Source organism: Camelina sativa, chromosome 17 (genome assembly GCF_000633955.1).
Source record: "Camelina sativa cultivar DH55 chromosome 17, Cs, whole genome shotgun sequence".
NCBI lineage: Eukaryota > Viridiplantae > Streptophyta > Magnoliopsida > Brassicales > Brassicaceae > Camelina > Camelina sativa.
This window is the reverse complement of record NC_025701.1, coordinates 15552939-15578154: the sequence shown is the minus strand read 5'-3', so window position 1 is coordinate 15578154 and position 25216 is coordinate 15552939. Positions and strand designations below refer to the sequence as shown.

The window sequence follows — 25216 nt, the reverse complement described above, 5'->3', positions numbered from 1 at the left end:
AAAAAAAAAAAAAAAAAAAAAAAGAAGAAAAAAAAGCATCAAAGATATATAAAGACAATATTGTGTCTCCCTCGAGCTTTGGAAGATGATCATATTGATGACATGATGAAGGAACAAGGGAGAGTAACTAGATGAACTCCCAAGACATATTAGATGGGACTTACTTCTCTCTCGGGCTTGGGAAGACAATATTTGACTAAGCATCATTTGTCTACGTTCATCAGCTTCCCTACACGAGAATGTTCCAATCAGAGAATACGTTAGTTCAAACACAGAATTCTAAACCGAAGAAAATCATATATACATGCCAAACTAAAACACAAGGATACACACCTTCTAGCATCATCCTGTTGTTTCTCTTGCTCTGGATTCGGCTGATTACCACCCTGCTTACCCTGCAAAATTATGCAGTTTAGTTAAAAGGGAAACAAGTTATTTGAGAAGGAAAACAGATATCAGTTAAGGTATATTAAGAAATTTTACCAAGCCTTGTCGAGCCATAAGCTCTTGCATTCTCCTCTGTCTAATAGCTTCTAGTTCAGGATCCGCCTACACACATCAGGAAGTGAAAAGGAACAGATTATAATCATGAAAAATACAGTGTCTGCAGCTAACAATAATACAGTGCCACGATAACTGAATCAAAGAAAACAATCATTTTGCCAGGTCTATCTTATGTGACACCCAACAACCATTTCCCTACTTAGATATATAACTCACCCAATGAAAAAAAGTGCAATGAATGTTAAGCAGATAGAGATGAATATTAATTACAATCATCAATTATATCAAAGTTTGATTTCACTAAAGGTATACACACCTTATTCAAAAAAGACAGATTCAATAAATAAAAGAAGATCAAGCAGATCCAACTCATATACGGCACAACTGATTCAAACCCTAAAGTAACAATCATGAAGTTTCAAAAGTCTGAAGTTTCAAATCAAAGAACAGAATCACGTTCAATTCATTCAAATCACGTTCTAGTCCCGAAGCAAAAGAGGTGTTACGAGGGAAAACGAAATCAACTCATTGAGAAATCTAACTTAAGCATAATCTTCGTTTTTTTGCACAAAACCCTAAGAAAAATTCGACAAAAAAATAAAATAAATTGAAAGAAGCGTAAAATAATTAGGAGAGAAAAGAATCTAACCATTGGAGCAGTGTTCGTCTCTTTCCTCTTTGATGCCAAATCGAAATCAAAAACAGAGCTCTCTCTCTCTTAAAGGAGAAATGCTTCAAAAGAAAAAACCCAAACGTAGCTTTTGTTAGACGCGCTTCAGCATCATATACAGTCTTGTCTCATTTGTTTTACATAATCGCCCCCATATATTTTATTAATTTTTATACTAATACAACAACTTATGATTTGTTCAAATTTACCCCATTTTTCCCACACTTATTAGTCAACAACAACCCCTTCTTCAGATAAAATGTCCTGGCAACATTACAAAGCAAAAACAAACAAGCTGAAAAATGGATTCATCTCAGGGAAGCTCAGCTGCTACTAGTACACTACAGAAGATTGTGATTCCGAACAGCAACAACGAGAAGCTGGTGGGTCTGCTTCATGATACTGGTTCTACTGAAATTGTGGTCTTGTGCCATGGCTATCGATCTAACAAGGTTAGTTAAGTTTTGCTTTTTACTCTTTCTTCTTCTCATCTCTTGTGGGTCGTGACTGAGACTCTGACACTTGGGATCAGTTCCGACTTCCGAGTTCCGTTGTGTTTTGAAACTTACATGTGGTTTGCCTAATTTATTGATCAGTTTGTGTAATTGTGCCTTTAAAAATAGCTAGGCATCTTTTAGTTGTTTTGTATCTTTCTTTTGTCTTTTTTTTTTACACATATAGTTAGGTAATAATGGGTGAATCTGGATTGTGTAATCAATATGAATGTTTAGGGTAAACTTCAAATCTGTTGATTGATGCCAATTTGACTTCTTCAAGCTGTTTGCTTTTTTGCCAATTAGATCATAAGACTTCAAAGGTGTTTAAATTGTTTTAGTCGAAGGTTATATATATACACTACTGACACCAACAGGTCTATTCTTTGATAAATTTTAATATGGGGAATTCATAGATGTGGACTCTTCATGTTGGTATGAGTTATATATGAATTAACTTGTCATTTGGCTTATTATATGCAGAATGACCCAGTCATGAAAACTGTTGCTACTGCTATAGAGAAAGAAGGGATCAGCGCTTTCCGTTTTGATTTCTCTGGGAATGGGTATGTTTTCTCTTGCTTGCTTTGCTTACTTTATCATTTGTTTTGCATAGTTAGTTTTGATCTTGTGGGGGTTTGTGGTGCTTCCATTGTTGCAGAGAGAGTGAAGGCAGTTTCTATTTTGGTAACTACAACTACGAAGCTGATGATCTACATTCTGTTATCCGATACTTCACTAACATGAACCGTGTGGTTCCTATCATTCTCGGCCACAGTAAAGGTAACTAGGTCAAAGGATCACTGTTTCATTTTCTGCCTCGAGCCACGGATTCATTCATACAAGGGGACATTTGCAAGAAACTCTTTAACTTATTTTGACATTGCATATATAGGAGGTGATGTGGTCCTCGTCTATGCCTCCAAGTACCACGATATCCCCAATGTAATCAATCTTTCGGGACGATATGATCTAAAGAAAGGCATAGGAGAGCGTCTTGGGGAAGATTTTTTGGAAATAGTTAAGCAACAAGGATTCATTGATGTTCAAGAAGGTAGGTTGACTGTTATCACTCCTTTGGTCTTCCTCTACTGTGTCATATCAGCACTCTACTTGTCTTCATTAATTAATGTGACTGGTATTTTACAGGAAACTCCGGGTATCGTGTTACCGAGGAGAGCTTAATGGAGAGGTTGAACACTGATATGCATGAAGCTGGTCTCAAGATTCACAAAGAATGCAGGTTTGGATAGCTGAGTTCTCTCTAAGTCATATCGCATGTTTGGATATAATAAACAAACTACGTATGATTAATTGTAATTATGGCAGGGTCTTGACGGTTCATGGATCCGCGGATGAGGTTATACCCCTGGAAGATGCCAAGGAGTTTGCGAAGATCATACCCAACCACAAGCTGGAGGTTGTGGAAGGAGCTGATCATTGTTATACCAAACTTCTAAGTCAACTAGGTACAACAGTTTTGGAGTTCATAAAGACAGTCATTGTGACCAACTAGTTTTTTCTTTTTCTTTTTCTCCCTTTAAAGTAATGTTCATGATGCGTAATACATTTTCCACACTCAGTCCGCAATTTGGTTTGTTTTCAGGTTTAAGAATAATGGTAACCAAAGTAAATTTCTTCGTTAATAAAGCGCTCTTGCTGCAGCACATGAGACTTGCACGAAACTGTGTTATATGTCAATATTATTTTTGTTAATATGGCAATCAAATATATATGGATTTGTCACTAAACTAGCAGGATACCAATGAGCAGGGTCTTGATGAACATCACAAATCAAAATCATATAGCTCAAATACTGTTATTATTTAGGCTTTTCTTCATAGAGTTTGAAATTAATTAAAAATCTTATCCATTACTATCATCACTCGACAACAATGAAAGGTCTTTTTTCAATAATTGACAATTTAAAGTTCCTGTCATCCAGACATGGAAAGAAAACAATGACAGGACAGCTCTTTTTTTACAATAAATTGCAATTATTGTTCCCCTTTTTCCTCTCCTGCAACAAAGCAAACAAGTTGAGTAGTATGGATTCGTCTCAGGGAAGCTCAGCTGCTACTAGTACACTACAAAAGATTGTGATTCCTAACAGCAACAACGAGAAGCTGGTGGGTCTGCTTCATGATACTGGTTCTACTGAAATTGTTGTCTTGTGCCATGGCTGTCTATCAAACAAGGTTAGTTTTGGTTTATTTTGATTAAAAGGTTTTGCCTTTTAGAATAGCTAGAAACATACTGACACATGGAGTTAGATAATGGGTGAATCTTGATTGTAATCAATATGAATGATGTTGAGGACAAACTTCAAATCTGTTGATAAGACTTCATGGGTAGCCTATGTTGGTAGGAGTTCTACATAGAACTAACTTGTCCTTTGGCTTATGAAACTATGTAGAATGACCCAATCATCAAATATGTTGCTGCTGCTATAGAAAAAGAAGGGATTAGCGCTTTCCGTTTTGATTTCTCTGGGAATGGGTATGTTTTCTCTTGCTTGCTTTGCTTACTTTATCATTTGTTTTGCATAGTTAGTTTTGATCTTGAGGGGTTTGTGGTGCTTCTATTGTTGCAGAGAGAGTGAAGGCAGTTTCTATTTTGGTAACTACAACTATGAAGCTGATGATCTACGTTCTGTTATCCAATACTTCACTAACATGAACCGAGTGGTTCCTATCATTCTTGGCCACAGTAAAGGTAATTAGAACTGTTTGATATTTCTCTGCCTCGAGCAACGGATTCACGGAACGAGTGAATCTGACATTCCAAGAAACTATTTTGACATTGCATAGGTGGTAATGTGGTCCTTGTTTATGCCTCCAAGTATCACGATATCAGCAGTGTAATCAATCTCACTGGATATTCTGATATGAAGAAAGACTTAGTAAGGCGTCTTGGGGAAAATTATTTGGAAAGAATTAAGCAACAAGGATTCATTGATGCTAGGGAAGGTACTGCCGTACTGTTATGGCTCATTACTTTTACTGTACTGTCTCAGATCAGTTATCTAGTACTGTCTTTATCGATGCGCTGGTCTGTTGTTACAGAATGGCGTAATATAAAGGTTATCGACTATCGTGTTACCAAGGAGAGCTTAATGGAAAGGTTAAACACTAATATGCATGAAATTTGCCTCAAGATTGACAAAGAATGCAGGTGAGGTCTTCGCTGCGTTTTTCTTTTAACTCATATCGCATGTTTGGGATATGAACAAACCATGATTGATTGTAATGATGGCAGGGTCTTGACAGTTTATGGATCGGCTGATGAGGTAATACCTCTGGAAGATGCCAAGGCGTTTGAGAAGATCATACCCAACCACAAGCTGGAGATTGTTGAAGGAGCTGATCATTGTTATCACGAACATCTAAGTCAGCTAGCTACAACAGTTATGGAGTTCATAAAGACAGTCATTGTGAACAACTAGTTTTTTTCTCTCCCTCTCTCTCTCTTTGAGTAATGTTCATGATGCCATAACCATACATTTTCCAAACTCAGTCCGCATTTTGGTTTGTTTTTGGGTTTATGAATAATGGTAACCAAAATAAAATTCTTTGTTAATGACTCATATAATAATTCAGAAATGAAATGTATCCTTCTCATCTAAGTCAAGAAGACAAGAAGTCCACCGTCTAAAAAGACAAACGAAATCACTAGTCTTTATGACTTCTATATAAACATCATGCGGTGACTGAATTATTTGCCCCATATGATGGGTCTAGAATTATGGAACATTACAATCACACAGCAGTCATCTTTTGTTTCAAAGCAGCACACAACATTAGTTTGTGATATTAGGCAACCCTTTGGTTTGCTTGCAAACTTTTTAGAGCAAACCTAACAGCAAGTTCGGCCTCTGCTTTGTATTTGGCTTGCATCATATGGAGTACATGAACATATGGTCAAATGGTGGCGAGAAAGATGATAGCACATTCAACAGAGACCTCGTCTTATGAGCAATGTTATCTCAATGATTCAGACTATTTTACGTGTCTTTTATGCAACAAGAAGGCAACTGACATGTATAATCTTAGATTAGTATTATCAATAAAAAAACTGATTATGAGTTTGTTTACTGGATGAGAATATAATCAGCATCAAACATATCTCCGGCCGTTGGAGAGAGGTTGTTTCTCCGGAGTTGGGCATGAGTCTCTGCTTCATGTTGAAATATTTTGACGACATCTTGTAGCTCCAACTTTCTAACTTCCACTTGCTCTTCTGTGATGGGCGGTTTAAGCCCCAAGTATAGCAGACCAATCACAATCAAAACAAATCCAAGGAGAAACATAAGGCCAGTGAACAGAAGAAACGCATAAGGCGAGTTCTGTGCCCCAGGGATACCATCAACATTGATCCCAAAAAGTCCTACAATTATAGTAAGCACAAGACCACATCCTCCAAAGACAGCTAAGTTGTGGCTTACTCGTAGGCTTTTGTCCTGAAAGTGAAAATTGCGGTTTTAGCAAAAAGATCCATTATGCTAGATCAATGAGTAATCATACGATGATAATTTTGTTCATTGTAGGAAGAACCTGTAACCAAGCGCGAACACTGCTTTGCATGACGTCTTGAATTGTGAAGAGACGTCCACGGACGGCTTCTTGTTCCTCCAGCATTTCTCTCGTGTTCTTCCTCAAACCCTCTAACAAATGTCGAGGTATGTTTCCCCTCAGATGCTGAAGAAGCTCAAAGATAATCTCCTCTCTTGCGTGTAGTGACCACTTCACTCGGATGACCTGCCATCAGAAAACAGAGACTTCATGTTCATGACTATAGTTCAGTTTGTCCCACATGTAAACATTAAGTCTCGATTATAACATCAACAAAGGCCTTTCCAACTTAAAACCAATCTTTAATTTAATTTGTATTGAGTTAAGCTACACTGAAGAGAAGATGACCTGTCTTGATAATTTTCTGATCTCTTGGTTGAGAATGATACTGAAAAGATTCAAATCCTCATGGTTTCTCCTAATAACAAGAAAAGATAGTATTTGTTACTAAAATATGTATTGTTCACAAAAAATGGATATGTATCTGTAAGAACCTGTTCATAAACTTCAATTCGATTTCATCGGCTGCACCAAATATAGATTTACGGAATAATCTATCACCAATCAATGGAAAACAAAAAGATCTTGTTAGATACTCTCCCAAAAGTGTTAATCAAAGAAAAGATAAACCAGATAATTCTCGTCACCTATCATCCCATCGAGAAAGACGGCAAGCCAAGTGCGCTATAACTTCGTGAACTGTCCTTGGTACATTATAACCTCCTGCATAGAGCAACTCCTATCATGTAAAGACAAAGATAAAAAAAAAACGCATGTCAGTATATCCATATTGCAGGCCTAAGCTTAAACACTTGGAATATTTTGAGACTTTTTGAACGAACCTCTACTTCGGTGATGCCAAGGACATTAGTGTTCGACACATTTCCTTTTATGTGCATCACAGATACCAAAAAGTTCTTCGCTTGCCAAGAACGGAAAACAACGGGTACATCATCCTCACTGATTACTGGATCACCGACTGATTGTCCTAAGAGCTCAAACAATAAACCCCCAGCAACCCTCACTGGAACCTAACAAAATAAACCAGAATGGAAATTAGACAAAACATCCAAGAAAAAATACACTAAACATGATTAAACAACTGTAATAATCCATCTCAAGTAACACTAAGTCAAAAACTTTACTGTGTTAAGAGACCATCACACATGTTTTATCCTATCTAGAACCACTATGATCCATGTGGAATTAGTTTTATGTCATGTGGTTGAATCTAGATACTCAACTTGCATTGTATTTGGATAGGGAACAAGGGACATATATACCTCATATAGAAGGTGTCTCATGCGTTCACTTATGAGCTTACTTTCATCCCTCAAAGCGAGACTAATGGCAGGATGCAACCATGTAGCACATTTAAGCCATCCCTCAACAAACGAATGTCCAGCAGCCATGTGACACCACCACGTTGGGCCACCTGGTCGTTCCCAATAAGGAGCAGCTAAATCAGTAACAGGGACATCCTCTTCTTCATCCATTAACTCGAGGTTAGGCCACTCCGCATTGACTTGAACCATTTGAACAAGTTCAGAGATTCTAGTCCAACCAATAGGTACCCAATGACTCCCCTCGTATCTCTCAACTTGTCCGGTTGGATTCAAATCCAAAGAAGGTACCGACCTTGACCTTGATATATCGACTGGAGACGAATCAACAAACGGGTTATGATGATGACCAGGGGAAGTATGTTTGGTGAGTCCATCTTCTTGCTTCAAGCTGCTTTTGTCCGGATGTTTCGAATCAACATGTTTTTTGGGGCCTCGGATAAATTCAAAGGCGCAAATAATCCCATCAGTCCAAAGATCACTCTTGGCAATACCGGAATGATTTTTACTGTCAACCTTCTTTGAATTACTCTCTTTAGAAACTGAATGATTCTCCCCATTCTCACCCATGGTCAATTAAAATAGTATATCAACCAGCTTTTTTTTTACTGCATGTATCAAGAAATAAGACAGTGAATATCATCATCATCATCATTCACATCAGCATCAAGACAGATAAATTGTATGTAATCAAAAGCAGCAAATATAACAAGAAGACCAGAAACTGCAAATCAACAAATACTAGAAAAATTTACAGACATGCAAGAGACAGAATTAATTGTACGAAATAGCATCAATTCAGAAACTATAGGGTTAAGAAAGAATATCATTATTACAAAAAAAAAATCGAAAGGATGCGGTTTCAAATCAAAAGTAACCTCTCTAGTAGGGTTTTGGCAGAAACCCAAAATTTATAATTAGAAATAGCAAGTTCAGCAGAATCCAAAGATGAAGATGATTGAGATAAGTAGAGATACAAATCCAAGGTGATAATATCATTACAGTTTCTCACCATAGAAGCAGTTTGTATCTCTTTTTTCTGTAGATACCAAACCCCAAACACTTCAGAGTTCGCAACCACACTTCTGAGGAATATTTTTTTTCTTTGTTTCTAATCTTTAATCTATAGTCTTTATATATATATATTCGATCATCCTATTCACACCCTAATTAGGAATACTTTAGAAGCAAAAAAGCGGCTTTAAAACAGACGCGCGTCAACGTTTTCACATGTTAGCACCCATATGTTTTGGATTCTTACAAATTTAACTGTAAATTTATGAATTGTAACATTTAACCCCCTCACTTTCACAAAAATTCTCACAAGTCTCTGTTCCGTTTCCGCAACTACTAGCGGCACCAATGAGTCGGCTTTTGCTGCCTAAACTTTTCTCAATCTCTAGAACACAGGTTACCCCAGTTATCTCTCTTTGTTCGTGTATGTATGTATTTGTGCATTTATATCAGGATTTGCGTGTTGTTAACCTCTCAAATTTTTGTCTTTGGTGACTGATACTTTCAGGTTCCACCTGCTGCATCAGTATTGCATAATCTGTACGGACGTCACAAACGGTAATGATTTGATATGGATTGTAATACTTCTGTGAATCTTTTTTTGGTTTTGGTTAGGAATAGTGGGAAAAGGACGGATTTTGATACTTGGGTTGTGATTATACTCTGGGTTTTGATATGTATGTTTTCATCTTTAAGATTGTTGTTCTTGTTGTGCGTTTGAATTCTCAAGATGTGAAATAACATTCACTGATTTGTTTAAAACCCAGTACTTCTTGTGTACCCTGAGTTTTGATCGTATCTATTGGTGAATTTGATGTTATTCTCCATTTGGTAATGTTCTATAAAGGAAAAGTTTGTAAGGGATTTACACAATTCCTGGCATGTAAATATGAATTTGCAATTTCTTTGCAGCTTTGTTCATTGGACAAGTAAGATGTCACAAGATGGTGTTGGTTCTGCTTCTGGAGTTAGAACATTTTGCTCCCTAGAAGGTACAAAATTAGTCATTCCATTGCTTTACAACTTGATATTTGAATCAAGATTTTACTTGTTTTGACTGAATCGTTACATGATGTACATGCTTGGTAGTACTTGTGTTTGTAGAGGTTTGATATATACATATATATGTGTATCCAATCGATTGAGTTCTGTATCCTATGTGGAGAACATAGGTCCTCTTATAGAGAAACCATACTAGGCATCCTAAGCTTTTTCTATAATGTAAAACCAGCAACTGATGTCAACTCACCTCTGTAATATTAGAACAACTTCTATTAAGGACCCCTTAGCCTCTTCCCATCTCTACTTTAGATAAGTCCGTGGTGAATTAGAGGCAAGATGATTAAGGAAGTATAAGTTTCAAACAAGTGTCACTCTTCTAATGTGGTACACTAGATCAATTCAAGTTTCAGTATCATCATTCTCATATCCCTACTAGCTAAAGTAGTTTTCTGGTGTCTTGCAGTAAGTTCCAACTTTTTTTGTCATGTTGTTTCTAAACTTTTGATATATTGCTATGATATCCTTGTTGCTGCCCTCATAAACAACTTCTTCACCCAATTGGTTAAAAGATGGATTTGATATTTATATTCTTCAGCATATTTGTAGCCAAAAACTCCTAAACCATGTGTAACTTGGTTATTAATATGGTATTCTTTTCGCTCTGTTTTATATTTTTGTTGTAGATTTATTAGCCAAAAAGTGTGTGCCATGCAATGCGAAGGATCTGCGCCCCATGACCGAACAAAGTGCCCAAGACCTACTTCAAAAGGTAATACGTTTGTACTTCTTGTTATGGCAGGTGAGATCTATAGTATGCACCCCTCCTCAATTATTCCTTTTACACAGGTTGCTGGATGGGATTTGGCCAATGACAGTGATACATTAAAGCTGCATCGGTCATGGACAGTGAAAAGTTTTACAAAGGGGCTAGATTTCTTCAAACGTGTAGCTGATGTCGCTGAATCAGAAGGTAAATACATCACAAGTGTTCTGTGACCCCTTCTGAATACGATTAAAATAAGATAGCTCAAGGAAGATCTCTTACTCTTTTGTCTTATGCATGGACCGGTATGATGCAGGTCATCACCCAGATTTGCATCTGGTTGGCTGGAATAATGTGAAAATCGAGATATGGACACATGCGATAGGTGAGAATCATGGTCTCTGTTGCTGATATGAAGATGTGAATCTTATCAATTGCCTGAACCTTAAGAAGCCTCTCATCAACAACTATTTTCTTTGTGAACTTTATAAGTTGCAAGTGCAGACTAAGTGATATCGGATTCTCTTGCAACAGGTGGTTTGACGGAAAACGACTTCATTCTTGCTGCTAAGATCAACGAGCTCCAAGTGGAAGATCTTCTGAGGAAGAAGAAAGTTGCCAAATGAAATGGAATTAAGATGAATTCTTCAAGCTAAAGTAACATAGTTAAAGACTAGTTCAGAGTTTGATACGAATAAGCATCTTCAGCTCTTTACTGGGATGTGTTGGTCTTAAAACTCTGTGAAGCTCACACAAGCGTTCGATCTATGTAAGATACTAATAACAAAATGGGAGAGAGATTGAGAAATTAATGTTTCTTCTGGGTCTGTGGTTCTTGTAAACCTGTTTCTGGCCTTGAAATCTCAAAACTCTAAGGCAGTGGCTAAGTTTGAAACAAGTAACTTTCATTCCAGAACAATTTATAATTTCATATATATCATAATGTATGTTTATTTACAAAAAAAAACACAAACTATCCAAACCTCCATAAACTATGTACATTCAAGAATTGCATGAATCTATATACAAGATTGTTGTCATTCTTCCAAAGAGATGAAGCCAACTCAACAAGTTTAGTCTTCAGACAACGGAGGAATTGCCGGAGACGGAACAGTTTCACTGCACACCAACAAGAAATTTTCCAGGTCAAGAACTTTCCCATCATTAAAGTCAGAATTACAAATTCCCTTCAACTGTGTTAAAATCACCTCCCCATCTTCTGATACAGATCGCCAAGCGCACGGTAAAGAGAAGCAGCAGCTGGTGGTCTTGGCAAAGAGCCAAGGAGGATGTCAGGTGCAGATAAGGACTGGCTCCCGTAGAACCGTGAGTTCTCACTTGTACGTGTCGTGAAGATGCTTCCTTCAAGCGAGCAGCCGACAAATGCACCTGTTCATTTAATGGCAGTTTAAGTAAGGTTTATGCAACCAAAAAACTCATAGGACTGGTTATGACTTATGAGGCTAGGTTTCAAAAACGACTTTTTAATAGTATCCCATGAAATCTCGTTTTAGACATGGAAGGGAAGAAGTCTAAAAACCATCAATTAACCTACTAAAATTTTTTGGCCAGAGACACATGAATCATATTCTTATGGTTACCTTTGCTGCAGCTGTAGGTATAGCAAGCAGCATATCCACCGCTACCTGCTCGGATATCTGCTTCAACTGCTCGTCCAGTCAAACCAACTGCAGCGCTTAAACCAGCTCCAACAACAAGATGGGTGTTACTCCCAAACGTTTGAATGGCTTCACGAGTTCTCAGAACGATAATAAAGTCTATGAACTCTCCTCCCGCCTACAGGTGAATGATGAGAATATAGACCAAGCAGTGTTTGCAATATCTACGAATTACTAAAAAAAAGAGCTATGTTACCTGAGCACCCCATCCCAAACCAAATGAAGAGATGGCGGAGGGTGGAGACCAGGAGCCATCATCTCTACGAGCAATCACAAGTCCAGTCCCAATTTTATATGTAACCATAACTCCAACTCTGGCAACAGTGATTACTGCCAGACCTTTTGCTTGTCTTAAAATAGCATCTGGGATCGACCTCTCAGTTCTCGAAGAACCAACCTGACGAGAAATTTTCAAATCAAAGACACTATTAGAATTCTGGATTTCACGGACAGAGGTTAGTTGGCCTATTAACACAGTGACATAGTTGACATTTAAGAATGCTCACAAATTATAAAAGTTGAGAGTGAGCTCAGAACCCACAAAATCTCACCTTGGTTATATAACCCCGAATAGTGTTAGTCGCCTTATAAATCTCATACTCCATGGATTGTGCCCAAGGAAAATTCACCCAAGACCTCAACGTACTAAGATCTGTCAAGTCATGGGTTGGCAACTGAGCAGCAGGACTAACTTGGTCCATCAAATAAGGCTGGACAGACTCCAACCTCACAAAACACACATCACAAACCCTTTGAGGATCTGAAACACGAAACTTTGCAGGAACCAAGCTTCTTCCTTTAGAACAGTCCCTACAGAATATTCCACCACAATATCGACAATGATGACGGGAACACATAATCGGATGAAACCTCACACTACACAGCATACAAGCAGAAGCAGCGCTATCCGGTAACCATTTAGGTGGCTCAGTCTCCAGAATCTCTCTCGCATTACCAAAGTTAGCCTCAGTGAGAGTATGAGCCATCTCTTGCCAAGCTTGTTCAAGAAGATGCCCGGACAAAAAATTAATGCCACATCTCTCAAGGTTGCCTGAACTAAGAGCACTCGCTTTACCACGAGCTGCAAGCAACATATCCACTATGACATCCCACATAGTTAACTCCTTGTCTTCATCAAATATCTGGTTCCATCCCATATCTCCCTCGGGGAAGTAACCACCATTGAAACTAAGACCTCTTGACCACTCCTCGTGATCAGGTTCTAACATGGGCGGGACTGAAACAGGTATCCAAACCCCTGTTTCCTCAGATAGCGGCGTGTCGTAGAAAAAATATTTACCGCGCTTTTGTTGTTGTTCTGCTGCGGATTCCAGTGTTTTGTTCTCTTCAACAAAGCTATCACATAAGGTAGAATCTTCTTCTCCAGTATCTTTTATACTTTGATCAACAACGACATTACCAGCATCCGAATCACCATGAGAAACACGAGTTTCTCGATCTCTTTCATCCTATGATCAACAAAACCATTTCGAGCTTAAACTAATATTGAATAATCAAAAATCAAAATTGAGAGACCAAAAACAGAGATGTCTATAAGCTAATGATCATCATAATCAGAATTGTTTGTAACCAAAAAAGTCTCCAAAATCACGGATTGTTTTTTTTTTTGAATTGAAGTGATAACCCTAGAAATTTTGTATGATTGCGTAGAAAAATAAAAAAGGAAGAAACAAAATTGTGAGTGGAATCGAAATCGGTAAAGCGTAAAACTCACCATATTCTAGAATTGTTCCTTCTCTCGATTGCCGAAACTGATATTTTGATTCTTACAAATTTGTAGTTGTTTGGGGGAAACTCAGAAACACGACTATGTCCAGGAGAAGAGAAACGATTTACAACTTTACAAGTTAACACACCGTCGCTAACCTTTCTGAGACGCGACCACATAACAACATATCATCATCATATTATACATCTTTACTCAATTTTACAGTTTAATCCTCATATTTTCTAACTATTAATACATTTGACACCAAACTTTCATTATTGGATTTTTACCCCGTTTGTTAATTGAGTGTGTTTTTTTATGTCGGTAAGATGTTACACTGACTGACGCTTTCACGCTTAGGCCTTTTATAGTCCACATTTACACCCTCACTGATAAGCTATAGCGTATGTGATAAGTTCTTTATTAAGTGGTGTATGAGTGCAACGAGATATAGCCATATAGGGCATGAATCTTGTTCGTAGAGACATTTCTCAACCCATAAAGAAAGCTGGTCATGACCTTGGCTGTCTGGATTTGTACACAGTAAATTAGGAGAGTGCAAACTTATCTTGATTGAGCAATTTGTTAGCTCTAAGATCGTGCATGCAGGCAAAGCAAAACCAAGTTTTATAAAAGCAAGTCAGGCTCAAATTCAAGTTCATGGTCGGATTTGCGTTCAGTATCGAGCCAGGTCTTGTGTGCTTGGCTACAGTATTGTGGAAATAGATGGAAAGGAGAAATAAATATATACGTTCTTAGCATTATAAACATCATAAATTAACTTGCAAGACTTTGAACTTAACCCTGAAACTGAAACTTCTTTTAACAATTCTGCAATCTGCTTTCCACAAAAAAAAAAAAATACCATCTAAGGAATAATATAAATATTAGCTATGATAGAAACAAGCAGAAGATTCCACAATTTATGTATACCACCATGTTTCCTCTAACAACAATATCAAATCTTGGTTATAAATACCCTCTCTCTACTTCTTGTTTCCCATAAGAAATAACATCTTTGCTTCTGTGCTTACAGCTGAGAAAAAAGCTTTCATGTCTGAAATAATCCAAGAATCTTATCTCTATTAAATCTTCAACAACAGTAAGCTGTTTGCTACAAACATACACATTCTGAAACTCGAGGAAAGTGCCCTGCAAAAACAACCCACAACTTCGGATCAGGCAAATACCTTAAAAGAGAAACAATCAGGAGCAGCACTTAAAGACCAAACAAAGACACAATATCTGAGTTTCCTTATGACTATATACTTCTTAAAACAGAGTAAATGACTAAGGAGCAGTTTTACTTATCGTCAGTAATACAACACCCTACGGAACTAGCTTCATGACTTATTACAATATATACTGATCATTTAAACTAGCTACAATATCTCTGAGGTTCTTACTTTTACATTTTTGCATCTCTTGCCTAAAAAACCAAAGTTCTACAAAGTCCAACATAAGTTGCACTATTCAAAGCAACAAAAAAGCACACATCTACAGTGAACTCAACTTAAGTTGATTAGGCAATTCTCCAAAGTTGGAGCATTTGATCACAAAATTTGAGGATTAAATCAAACTCCAAATTCACAATTTACCTCACAAAAAAAAAGGATTTATCATCATCTTGCAACAGGTTTCTGAAGCAGAGCCGTCAAGAACACTTCACCATGTTTCGAATCCGCTTTATTCGCCACCGCCCATTTCACCTTCTTATAACCCAACTTCCCAATCATAGGCGCATAAACATTTTCAAGATCAACTTTTTTACTAAAGAACCGATCCAACCAAAGATAACCACCGCCACGAAGTATCCGATCCAAATCAAAGAAGAAAAACTCCATAACCGTAACCGGAATCCACCGGTTAACCGCTCTCCCACACCTAACCAAATCCACAACACCATCAAACACGGGGAGCCTCTGCTGAAGCGGCACGTGAAGCGGCACAAGCCCTCTCATCGCCACCGCCTCACTATACGGCGCGTTGAAGTTCATCGTCGTGGTCAGAACCGTAACGTTACGAGCCTTCATCGCCGCGGCGAAAGAGCCAGTCCCACCGCCGACATCGATCCCGAGGCGGAGAACAGAATTGGCCGATTTAGCGATCTGGAGAAGCTGCGAGATCGGTAAATCGAGCTCGGATTTGTAAACGGAGAACTGAGATTTGGATTTCTCTAAAGAGAGATCGAACCCTAGATTTGGGAATTTAGTAACCAAGCAATCGAAGGTCTTGCAAGAGTAGTAAGACCAGATGACATTAGATTCAGGCTTCGAATCTGACGGGCTCCGCGGCGTTCGCGAGAAGCAGCGACGGCGAGGAAGCGGGTGGCAGCCGCGGAGGATGAGTTTCTCGACGAGATCGGTNACGAGATCGGTGTCGGAAGGACAGAGAGAGAAAGGAGTGTAGTTCATGTACTCGTGGAGAAGGTCAGGGTAGTTATGGCAAGAAGAAGCTATAGGTGAGAGTTTTGAATAGATGAGAAGCTCTTTAGGTGCGGATGAGGATGAGGAAGAGGAGGAGCGTGAGGTTGCTGTTGAGGTTGATTTGTCAGGTTGGTGAGTAGTGAGGTGGTTAATGGCGGCGCGGATAGTGTGGAGCTGACGGAGGAGGTGGTCGGGGACAGTGGGAACAGAGGATTGCGTGGATTTGACGGTGGATTGGAAGAAGTTAGTGGTGGAGGAGAGATGGTAGAGTGAGAGGATGTTTGTAGCTACCATTGCTACTAGTAGAATCAAGTTCAAGCTCATGGTGAATCCCGCCATTTTGTGTTTCTCTGGATCCAAGTTCTTGAAGTTTCTTGATTTGGATGGAGTAAGTAAGCTGAATCTTGGGGCTTTTAATGGTGTCTTAAAGGCGAGATTTGTGGGTTACGGTTTTATTTTTAGAATCTTGGGAGGTAGTGACACTACTCAAGAGATGTGTAAGCAAGTGTAGTAATAAGATAAGCTTTTTTTTTCATCTGAGGAGAGGAGGCTCAAGCAAGTCAAATCTTTGTAGTCAATGGTTGAGATACAAACAGAGATCTGAGTTTAGGTGTGTATTTATATAAAGTATTATTACGACGGGAAAGGGGAAATATATCGAATCCAATGTCATTATTAGTGTTTTTTTTTTTTTGCATGGGATGGGAGAGTAATAATCCTGGTGAAAAGTTGTTGGAACAGTAAATAAAAGGGACCTCTTTCTTGGTTTTTAATAGGCAGAGGCAGACTAAAGAAATTTAAGCACATCTGTGAGTTTAGTAGTAGTGTTCACATGTCTTGTCTTTTTATTCCCTTTCTAGACGATTTATGTCTTTATTGCAACAAGATGATGTATCTAAAAATCAGTAGCATCAATACATGAAAACTTCGTGGAGTTTGTTTTGCCACAAACTGCGTATGAATGAAGCTAACTTGCTTAGATATTAAAACAAAGTAACAACACCTCGAATCTATCATATAATATTAACATAGATCTATAAGAATAAGAATCAAAAACTTATTGTATGAAACTAAATGTTCACATAGACCAATTTGGCAAATTTTCTTGAAGAAACCAAATGTAACTCTCCCCAATGGAACAAACAATAATAAAGTTGAAAAGCTAGCCACTGCTTCACAAATGTGACTGCCTTTGTTAATGATGTGTAAACTACTAACTTGCGCGCACACACGCGTGAATATATTCTCACACGTGAGTAGATTTGTAGGCCGACTCGAGGAAGAAAGATCTCGACAGGTCTCCCCCCTTTTCGCCTAGTTATTACAGAGTAACAAATAAAAAAGACAACTTTCCAAAAATACTTTTTTTTTTTTTGCTGTTGTTGTGTCAATCAATGGCAGAATCTAGCTCAAGCTTCTCGTCACTCTTTCTCATACTAATCATATTCTACCTCCTTATACTCTGCCCATCGCTTTCTTCTTCCGAATCTGAAGTTCATGTTTTAGATCGAGAGCTATTAGAGAATCTTACAAATCCGAAGCTGCAGGGCAAGGCTAATAGGAAACCCAAATGCTGCGAGATGCGATCTAGATCTCAGTGCTCGGCTTTCCCTAGATGCAGGTGGTGTCGTAGTGAAGCTCTCGACGACTTGTGCTTCAGTAAAGCTGAAGCCTTGCGACTTCCAAGTCAAGTCTTCCTCTGTGAATTATAATTTTTTTAACAGGTTTGATCTAAAATAGGTTGTTGTAGTAGTTCTTGCTGAGTTTTAGCGGATATAAAAGAGAGAGAGACTTGTGTTGAATTGCTTGTTCCGTTTTGTAATGTCTGTTTGATGTTGTTGTAATTTTGATCTTCATATCTATTTATAAAGGTTGCTTCTTTATTGTTTCTTTCCTGTTTTTTGATTGTACTGGATCTTGATCTTTCATATATATCTACTGGAAGTTGCTTCTTTATTGTTTGTAATCGTGTTTTAGCTAACAAGATCGGATGAATTTGCAATCACTGATATACTTCGTAATCTTGGAACATTGTTAGAGAAGTGCTGGTTTGCTTATAATTGTGGAAGTAGCTGAATATATCAAGTATTTTACTATATATATCTCATCTTTGTATGCGATAGAGAAGACTCTGGCCTCGATTGTTTCCAAAACTGAACAAAAATGTTAGCTTATCGTTTTAGATGTAAATATAATGTTTAGAAATGAAAACACAGCAATGACGCGATCAAACCCTTAGTGGAATCAACCAGGATTTGTGTCTGATATGCAGCCTTTTAGTATGATATGTTCTAGTGATCTTGATTGTTTCGAACGCAACTTCACATGGTGATTCATTCTTAGATTGACTTCAGCTCAGTTAATTCACAGAAAGATGATATAGCCTCTCATTACTTTCTCAGTCGTTACAACAACTATACTTTTGTTATGTAGGTTTACTATCTTTTTTTTTGTTTTCCCTCTCAGAGGATCTCCGGATGTCTAATTTGCAGAACCCAATTAAGGAAGCATATATCTAAAGAACCTCATTGCTCGTCCTGATGATGAAAAGACGGTTCAAGAAAGAGAGCTCCTCCTCTCAATCTTCTTCTTCTTCTCAGAGGCTCACGGTTCTGTCTGTCTTTTACATTTTAGCACGTTGGTCAATGCTGGCTGATCCATAGCAAACAAAAAGAGCATCGTATTGGCTGATCATGGATCTTCTCCTTCTCCCCTCCAACCTTCGTCTGATCCTAATAGAATCTTAATAATTGAACCATCCCATTATATTTATATTATTAAGTCTCTTATCATATGCTATGATATGATCGATCATATGAGTTACCTAAACAAGCACAAATTACTCAACTGAATTACACAAAGTCATAGACTAAAAAAAGAGTGCATTTTGATTAATAGAATAAAAGAGTGCATAAAAGGCAAAATTTCAAAACAGTACTTTGACATTCATTCAGCATTACGATGTGTAAGCTGAAAATTATGAATTATGAAAATAGCATTCATAGAGGATTTTACCAAATCTGCCATACATGGCAATACCAAACCTTTTCAACATGTACATGGCGGTTTTTAACCGTTGTTTGCATCATTGCCATTTTGGAAGTTAGGAACAGGCTGCTCACTATAGGCCTATGGCCAATTGGCCATGGAAGCTCCAAGCAGCTAAGGACATAGTGAGTAAAGATCTACTTAAAGGCATCTACCATTGTAAGTACTGTTCCATTAATAAACCTTGTAAAGGCTGAAGAAATGCTTTTACTCAGGAACAGAACCCTTGTTATTTGCAATAGTTTCTCTTTCCCGAGAAGTTGTTTTGCACATCATTACGTGACAATATTATAAGGCAGTTGGGAAGTTTTCTTACTATAACTAAACCACTTTTTTATTCACAAATATTTGCTGGTACAAGATTGTCTTTTTTGTTTGTTTTCGTTTCTAAATAAAATCAGTATGTAGGTGCAACATTGAAGGAGGCATCCCTTTTCAACGCAAAAAAACTGATTACCTATATCATCATTCCCCATATCCCTCTGAAAACGAACAAGAAAAGGAAAAACAGAAAGAAAGAGATACAATATATGCACATTAAACCAGCTAGTTCGCCAGCAAATCCTTGACTGCATCCCTCATATCCTCATATGAGTCACAGCATTCGAGGAACTCCACAAGTTTCAGCAGTTCTTGATCTTTTAGGTCATCCACAAAAGCCTTTATGGGCACTCCATTCTCTGGCTGCAATGAGTAAGAAGATGGATTGTCATCCACAATCAAAGCACTTCTGAGGTCTTCCCCCACTACCAAAGATAAGTCCTTTGCATATTTCCCGTTCAGTTCCGTGCATGAGTCTCGATATAGCCTCTGTGAGATCACATGGTTCTTGTCTATCTCATCCAAAACCTGTGAAGCATAATCTTCTAGACCGGCTGTGAAAACCGCTACTTTGTAATTTTCACCAAGTCTATCCAAGAATTCAGTCACACCGGGACGTTTCACCACAAAGATGGGCATTATCTCCATTTCCATTTTCACTATCACCATGAAATCATATTTGACTCCCGGAAGTTGTGTTGTTGAGTGAACCAATGTTTCATCAAGATCGAGGATGATTGTCCTTTTCATGTTGGTATGTTCTGTCAGAGGTTCCTCATCAAGATTTGTGTAGCCATGTTTTGTGGCTGGATAGCTGACGGTCGTGACCTTAAAGCATTTGGTAAAACAACGCAGAAGACGACAATGAAACTTCAAGATGGACATCAATGGGTAAGTTTTGTGCTGGTGTTTGTGGAACTTGGAATTTTCTGGCTTTTCTTGGATGATTCTTTCAGATGCCAATACCATTGAGTACTTCTCCCGGCTGCAAGAAAACAAGTTTTGATGAACAAAATAAGCTTGCAGCTGTTCAGATGAAAAGCTTGGTAGTGGTAAGATGTTTCCTAATTTATTTTTTTGCTTACTTTTATACGTTAATATAGATTTGGTTTTAGTTTAGTTTGTTAATGGGAAATTTAGTGGTGAAGTAGAGCAGATGCCTACTTTTAGAAACATTCAGTTTGGAAAATTAGAGTATAGTTTTGCTGTTTCCATGTATTCATGGACATAAATGTACATACAACATGATCCAACAAGACATACATTAAAAGTTTAGTTAAGATTTAGAGGTTTGGAGATTATATTGGGATTACAGTTGAAGTATATTGCAGCTGCTGTTATTGCTACTGCACAGCTATGGCTTTGGTGTGTACCTGGTGAACTAGTTAAACTATAAAACCTGTTAGAATTTGTTTCTAACTTAAAAGTTGTTTCTAGTTTTACATAATTTTTTACAATAAATAAAAGAAAAGAAATTAACATAGTATAGAATCACTTACTGAAATTTAATAAGTTATAGTTTAGGTTTCGTTTATTGAAATCATTCTTCTTTAGTGTCAAGTCCAAAAGGGCTAAAGACAAGAATGAAAAAGATCTTAAATGAGTTTTATGGGTCAAGCATGAACAACTCATAGCTTCAAGAGTGATTATTCTGTGAAAATGTGTCAAGCATAGAAAGTTTATAGTCTCAGCGGTAAAGTTGGCCCGAGTCGTTTTCTTGCAGTCAGTTCTTGATCATTGCTCTTGTTTACTTTGTCCAACAGAATATCTAGTAATCTATATAAGCATTCATTCAATATACATGTTTCAAAACCAGTTAAGATTACTTTCTTAAAGTATTTTGTTTCTTGATATCATATTGAATCAGATCAATCTTTTTAAACAAAAGATGTTAATTGCTAGTCCAAAACTTTTTTTTCCTTCCTTTTCTGAATTTTCTTGGTTACATGATGATACACTTTATAATGTTCTGAAGTAAAAAAAAAAAAAAGCATACAAATATTATGTAGGGGCTTTTTAAGTAGGTAAAAACGCTGAAGAAGGATACAGAAGCATCCTTAATCAACACAAAAATACCGTTTGGCTGTATCATCCATCCCAAAAGAAAACTCAACAAAAAGAAAAAAAGAATCCAAAAAAAAAAAAAAAATTGAAAATAGGTTCTGCAAACAAAATCCATGTGTATGTGCAATCAAATCAGCTTCTTAGATAGAAACTCTGTAGCTGCATCCCTCAGATCTTCGTACTGATAACATCTATCAAAGAATTCAGCAAGCTTCATCAGTTCTTGATCTTCCATGTCATCCACAAAAGGTATAATGGGAACTCCATTGTCCGGCTGCAACGAGTAGGAGAAAGGGTTATCGTCAACTAGCAAAACACTCCCGAGGTCGGTTTTGATCACCAGAGATAAGTCTTTGGCATATCTTCCATTCATTTCTGTGCATGAATCTCGATATAGCCTCTGTGAGATCACACGGTTCTTGTCAAGTTTGTCCAGAATCTGTGAAGCATATTCTGGTAACCCGGCTGTGAAAATTGCCACTCGGTAGTTCTTACTGATCCTTTCAAGAAACTCTGTAACTCCTGGTCGTTTCACCACAAACATCGGTATAACCTCTCCTTCCATCTTTATCCTCACCATGAAATCGGCATTAACCCTGGTTGGTGGTTCCATTGTTGAGTGCACCAATGTCTCATCAAGATCAAGAACGACCGTCCTTTTCTTGTCATTACGTTTTCTCAGATGAGGCTGATACTCGGGTTTCTGGAGCTTTTTGTAGCCTTGTTTCACGGTGGCTCGATGGCTAGGAGTTGCACTTGATGTGGTGGCTAGACGGAAAAACCTAGACACGCAACGCAAGAGGCGGTTATGGAATGTGAAGATAGACGTGTTGAGGGACCTGAAGATGGAGCCAGCTGCTGCAACGGCCGCAGCCGAACATCTAGATTGATGATGCTGATGATGGTGGTTTCTCCTTCCATGTTTATGACGCCCAAATGATTTCGGTTTCGGTTTCATCAGAAATCCATGGCACGTCATTATCAAGAAAATCAGAGTTCAAAACTGTAAGGAGAAATCCCGGCTTCTTTTTCTGCAGCTGGCTCAAATGGGAAACCTGGAGAAATGGTAATATGTATATAGGGGCTTTAAACGTTCTAACTTCCATGCTACTGGCTTTGGAACAGAAGAGTACTTGATTTGGTTTTGTTTAGTTTATTAAGGTTGTGATCTGGAAGCTCTTGAGTTATTTTTAGCAAAATAACAATTGTTAGGCATTGACACATATTTGAGTTTTGATCGTTTCCTCCATGTGTTCTCTCAATCGGACAGCAATATAATATATAAATGTAAGACAGAACGTTATGCAAAAAGTGTTGGAAATATTAGGAAGGTTCAACTTAATATGCTTTGGGTGCTTATAAAACAAATGTTAGACTTCCTTTACATGTACAACAGTTATAATGCCTAAATTTAAGCACATTTGTTCTCTCCTCTCAGATACTAGTAAACAACGGTGCTCTCTTCTATTATATTTACTCACATTCGTTTAAACGACATGCTTTTATATTCCAAACCACATGTGTATAAAGATATAACTTTCATTAGTAAGCATGAATTTACAATTAAATCAAAGAACTCGGAAGTAAAAGTTAACAGAAACTGAAAATACCGTTTCAGAGTGTAACAAACATGCTGTACAGTATTGGATTCATCATCTACTTCCAGTCGTTGGGTTTGAAGGTGGTCTGTTTCTAGGTCGTGTTCTTGGTATGATCAGAGGTCTGCAACAAACCAACGTGAAAAGCAATTCTGTGATAAACAAACTCATGCTGATCCAGACGAACAAAGTTTTCCGCCATTTCCATATAACTTTTCTGAAGAAGGGAAGACCGGATTCAACCGACAGGGATGCATCATACAACTCTGGAATACCTGCTCCCGGTCGAAACTCCGCACGTTGTTCGATAATTATCTTTAAGCAAGCGGTGGGAATGTCCTTTTCTACAAAGCCTCTCAACTTCAAGCTCAAGGTCTGGATCTCAGAGACATATCCCGTCACTAACGGAACCACTTTAAAAAACGTCTGCACAAGACGGATAGGCTCACTTCTGAATCTTAACATGCAGGGACGCCTTATACTAGATATCGTTTGACCATCCGCAGATAAGAAGTCCACCCGAACCTTCCACAAACACAAGAAGATCCCATATCGGGGAATGGATGAACAAGTTTATTGAACAAAAACGAATACGTATAAGATACTATTATAAGCTAGAGGGATGCAATGCTTAAGAGGGTTGGATATAGCTAATGCGAAATACCTGAAACATGCCGAGATTTTTATTATATGCAGACTCAGGTAATGTCATTGAAAGAGTAATATCTAACTTCTGGTGTCGAGGTATAGCACGCAAGCCTCTAATCTTCGACATTTCATTACTCTCCTTGCAACTTCCCACACAATCAACACCAGCACACGAGGTTATTGGCACATAAGCTTCTGGACTATTCTTGGTGTAATCGAAATTCAAAGTCTCCTTGACAACAAATGGTTCATCCGCTATACGGTTTATCATATAACCACCAACCATAAGAGACGAAACCAACAAGCCAAGAAGCACAATACCTACATAAACAGCCCAAAACATACCCCAACCAAACTTGTACGCAACACTAAACATCCGTTTAGTATCATTTAACCAACTCAACCTAAATGGATTCATATTCCCAAATAACATATCACTAATCACTGCAACTCTTGCCATTAAAAAGCGTCTGCCAAACCTAACTGTGCTAAAGGGATCGAGAAAGATGAGAAAGCAGTAATGGAGTAACCATGGAGGAAATGTGAGTAAGCTTGTCATCAAACTGATTTGAAACTCGATTGCTTTGATCACTAGCCCAGCCAAAAATCCAAGAAGAGACCACTCTGATGAATCGGATGGTTCACGAAGCTGCGGTGCTGATCCGTCGTTGTCATCATCATCATCATCGCTGCTGACGGTTGTCACCGTGGATTCTTCGTGAAACGGGTCAACCCGGTTTAGAACCGGATCAGTTACATTCATATCGTTCCCTTTATCATTAATTACATCCACGTCGTTCTTTTTTCCCGGAGATTGATCAATCAGGTCATCGGTTGATTCGATTACGTCGTTACGAAGCTCCTCCCTCTCTTCCACATTGCCACCGACTTCGGAAGAAGAAGACGGCGCCGGTTCGCTGTCGGAGGAGATTAAATCCCGGCGATGTGCTGACTTTCGCCGCCGTAAAAGAGACGATTGATGCTGACGGTGGGAATTGGAACGGATCGGCAAGCAATCGTAATAAAACTCGTCAGGCGCGTCGAGGAATCGATCGGATTCTTCTTCAGTGGTGGTGCTAGGGTTTGAATCGGATTCGGACTCCATTGATGATGATAACACAGAAGGAAGAAGATTGCGTGTGAGTAGCCAAAGGTTTCAAAAGCTTCGGTGACGATAAGCGTGATAGAGCTCACAAACGGCGTGACCAGGATTTTTTTTTCTTTTTTTCCGATTTTAATTTACACGCCACCCGATAACCGGAGCGGACTATCAAACCGGATTATTTAATAACCGGAGTTGATTAGTGAGAGATTACATTTCATTCAAACACTATCATAATCT

At 38.2% G+C, this 25216-nt stretch overlaps 10 protein-coding genes across 14 annotated transcripts in view; 3 read left to right on the top strand and 7 right to left on the bottom strand.

Annotated features, from left to right (window-relative positions):
* Positions 1 to 1279, bottom strand: part of LOC104757324 (DNA-binding protein DDB_G0278111) — a 2016-nt gene extending 737 nt beyond the window's left edge. The window contains exons 1-4 of the mRNA XM_010480058.2: positions 1154 to 1279; positions 484 to 549; positions 334 to 395; positions 165 to 229 (exon numbers count right to left, since the gene is read on the bottom strand). Of these exons, the coding sequence (XP_010478360.1) occupies positions 165 to 229; positions 334 to 395; positions 484 to 549; positions 1154 to 1156 (196 nt within the window). The 5' untranslated portion in view covers positions 1157 to 1279. The remainder of the gene's footprint in view (positions 1 to 164; positions 230 to 333; positions 396 to 483; positions 550 to 1153) is intronic.
* Positions 1419 to 3501, top strand: LOC104757322. Of its 2 annotated transcripts, XM_010480055.1 has the most exons (7): positions 1419 to 1626; positions 2152 to 2234; positions 2330 to 2451; positions 2564 to 2722; positions 2818 to 2911; positions 2998 to 3137; positions 3275 to 3501. In XM_010480055.1, the coding sequence occupies exons 1-7, from the start codon at positions 1477 to 1479 to the stop codon at positions 3382 to 3384; spliced, it is 858 nt and encodes a 285-aa protein (XP_010478357.1). In that variant the 5' UTR covers positions 1419 to 1476; the 3' UTR covers positions 3385 to 3501. The 2 variants fall into 2 exon arrangements, with proteins under 2 accessions (XP_010478357.1, XP_019094633.1); XM_019239088.1 differs by having other exon boundaries at positions 2998 to 3335.
* Positions 3603 to 5254, top strand: LOC104757323 (putative uncharacterized protein YDL057W). Of its 2 annotated transcripts, XM_010480057.2 has the most exons (6): positions 3607 to 3866; positions 4085 to 4167; positions 4262 to 4383; positions 4479 to 4637; positions 4734 to 4842; positions 4927 to 5254. In XM_010480057.2, exons 1-6 carry the CDS (start codon positions 3630 to 3632, stop codon positions 5111 to 5113), a joined length of 897 nt encoding a protein of 298 aa, XP_010478359.1. In that variant the 5' UTR covers positions 3607 to 3629; the 3' UTR covers positions 5114 to 5254. The 2 variants fall into 2 exon arrangements, with proteins under 2 accessions (XP_010478358.1, XP_010478359.1); XM_010480056.2 differs by having other exon boundaries at positions 3603 to 3866; positions 4479 to 4842.
* On the bottom strand, positions 5574 to 8708 carry LOC104757320. Of its 3 annotated transcripts, none has more exons than XM_010480051.1 (8): positions 8595 to 8708; positions 7523 to 8190; positions 7082 to 7270; positions 6887 to 6978; positions 6734 to 6793; positions 6588 to 6657; positions 6222 to 6425; positions 5574 to 6127 (listed from the first exon to the last, which is right to left on the bottom strand). In XM_010480051.1, the coding sequence occupies exons 2-8, from the start codon at positions 8150 to 8152 to the stop codon at positions 5759 to 5761; spliced, it is 1614 nt and encodes a 537-aa protein (XP_010478353.1). In that variant the 5' UTR covers positions 8153 to 8190; positions 8595 to 8708; the 3' UTR covers positions 5574 to 5758. The 3 variants fall into 3 exon arrangements, with proteins under 3 accessions (XP_010478353.1, XP_010478354.1, XP_010478356.1); XM_010480052.2 differs by having other exon boundaries at positions 8585 to 8704; XM_010480054.2 differs by lacking the exon at positions 8595 to 8708 and adding an exon at positions 8461 to 8522.
* On the top strand, positions 8881 to 11296 carry LOC104757318 (putative pterin-4-alpha-carbinolamine dehydratase). The gene is made up of 7 exons (XM_010480049.2): positions 8881 to 8992; positions 9105 to 9154; positions 9509 to 9588; positions 10282 to 10367; positions 10445 to 10568; positions 10678 to 10746; positions 10896 to 11296. Exons 1-7 carry the CDS (start codon positions 8945 to 8947, stop codon positions 10985 to 10987), a joined length of 549 nt encoding a protein of 182 aa, XP_010478351.1. The 5' UTR covers positions 8881 to 8944; the 3' UTR covers positions 10988 to 11296.
* LOC104757319 lies at positions 11248 to 13937 on the bottom strand. Its single transcript, XM_010480050.2, has 6 exons — positions 13776 to 13937; positions 12592 to 13509; positions 12237 to 12437; positions 11963 to 12158; positions 11570 to 11750; positions 11248 to 11480 (listed from the first exon to the last, which is right to left on the bottom strand). Exons 1-6 carry the CDS (start codon positions 13776 to 13778, stop codon positions 11435 to 11437), a joined length of 1545 nt encoding a protein of 514 aa, XP_010478352.1. The 5' UTR covers positions 13779 to 13937; the 3' UTR covers positions 11248 to 11434.
* Positions 14568 to 17031, bottom strand: LOC104757316. Its single transcript, XM_010480048.2, has 2 exons — positions 15368 to 17031; positions 14568 to 14921 (listed from the first exon to the last, which is right to left on the bottom strand). Exon 1 carries the CDS (start codon positions 16532 to 16534, stop codon positions 15392 to 15394), a length of 1143 nt encoding a protein of 380 aa, XP_010478350.1. The 5' UTR covers positions 16535 to 17031; the 3' UTR covers positions 14568 to 14921; positions 15368 to 15391.
* Positions 19790 to 20449, bottom strand: LOC104757315 (probable C-terminal domain small phosphatase). The gene has a single exon (XM_010480047.1). It carries the CDS (start codon positions 20447 to 20449, stop codon positions 19790 to 19792), a length of 660 nt encoding a protein of 219 aa, XP_010478349.1.
* On the bottom strand, positions 21756 to 22654 carry LOC104757314 (carboxy-terminal domain RNA polymerase II polypeptide A small phosphatase 1-like). The gene has a single exon (XM_010480046.2). It carries the CDS (start codon positions 22605 to 22607, stop codon positions 21756 to 21758), a length of 852 nt encoding a protein of 283 aa, XP_010478348.1. The 5' UTR covers positions 22608 to 22654.
* On the bottom strand, positions 23115 to 25195 carry LOC104757313 (seipin-2-like). Its single transcript, XM_010480045.2, has 2 exons — positions 23891 to 25195; positions 23115 to 23751 (listed from the first exon to the last, which is right to left on the bottom strand). The coding sequence occupies exons 1-2, from the start codon at positions 24977 to 24979 to the stop codon at positions 23281 to 23283; spliced, it is 1560 nt and encodes a 519-aa protein (XP_010478347.1). The 5' UTR covers positions 24980 to 25195; the 3' UTR covers positions 23115 to 23280.

Coding starts and splice junctions, on each gene's coding strand:
- LOC104757315 (XM_010480047.1), bottom strand. CDS start 20,449: ATGTCCATCTTGAAGTTTCATTGTCGTCTTCTGCGTTGTTTTACCAAA.
- LOC104757320 (XM_010480051.1), bottom strand. CDS start 8,152: ATGGGTGAGAATGGGGAGAATCATTCAGTTTCTAAAGAGAGTAATTCA. Junction 6,658..6,733: donor GAATTGAAGTTTATGAACAG/GTTCTTACAGAT, acceptor TCTTGTTATTAG/GAGAAACCATGAGGATTTGA. Junction 6,426..6,587: donor TCAGAAAATTATCAAGACAG/GTCATCTTCTCT, acceptor TTCTGATGGCAG/GTCATCCGAGTGAAGTGGTC.
- LOC104757318 (XM_010480049.2), top strand. CDS start 8,945: ATGAGTCGGCTTTTGCTGCCTAAACTTTTCTCAATCTCTAGAACACAG. Junction 9,155..9,508: donor CTGTACGGACGTCACAAACG/GTAATGATTTGA, acceptor ATTTCTTTGCAG/CTTTGTTCATTGGACAAGTA. Junction 10,368..10,444: donor CCCAAGACCTACTTCAAAAG/GTAATACGTTTG, acceptor CCTTTTACACAG/GTTGCTGGATGGGATTTGGC.
- LOC104757313 (XM_010480045.2), bottom strand. CDS start 24,979: ATGGAGTCCGAATCCGATTCAAACCCTAGCACCACCACTGAAGAAGAA. Junction 23,752..23,890: donor AAAATCTCGGCATGTTTCAG/GTATTTCGCATT, acceptor TGTTTGTGGAAG/GTTCGGGTGGACTTCTTATC.
- LOC104757319 (XM_010480050.2), bottom strand. Junction 12,438..12,591: donor TTCGGGGTTATATAACCAAG/GTGAGATTTTGT, acceptor ATTTCTCGTCAG/GTTGGTTCTTCGAGAACTGA. Junction 12,159..12,236: donor GTTTGGGATGGGGTGCTCAG/GTAACATAGCTC, acceptor ATTCACCTGTAG/GCGGGAGGAGAGTTCATAGA.
- LOC104757322 (XM_010480055.1), top strand. CDS start 1,477: ATGGATTCATCTCAGGGAAGCTCAGCTGCTACTAGTACACTACAGAAG. Junction 2,452..2,563: donor CATTCTCGGCCACAGTAAAG/GTAACTAGGTCA, acceptor TTGCATATATAG/GAGGTGATGTGGTCCTCGTC. Junction 3,138..3,274: donor CAAACTTCTAAGTCAACTAG/GTACAACAGTTT, acceptor GTTTGTTTTCAG/GTTTAAGAATAATGGTAACC.
- LOC104757323 (XM_010480056.2), top strand. CDS start 3,630: ATGACAGGACAGCTCTTTTTTTACAATAAATTGCAATTATTGTTCCCC. Junction 3,867..4,084: donor ATGGCTGTCTATCAAACAAG/GTTAGTTTTGGT, acceptor GAAACTATGTAG/AATGACCCAATCATCAAATA. Junction 4,168..4,261: donor TTTGATTTCTCTGGGAATGG/GTATGTTTTCTC, acceptor CTATTGTTGCAG/AGAGAGTGAAGGCAGTTTCT.
- LOC104757314 (XM_010480046.2), bottom strand. CDS start 22,607: ATGACGTGCCATGGATTTCTGATGAAACCGAAACCGAAATCATTTGGG.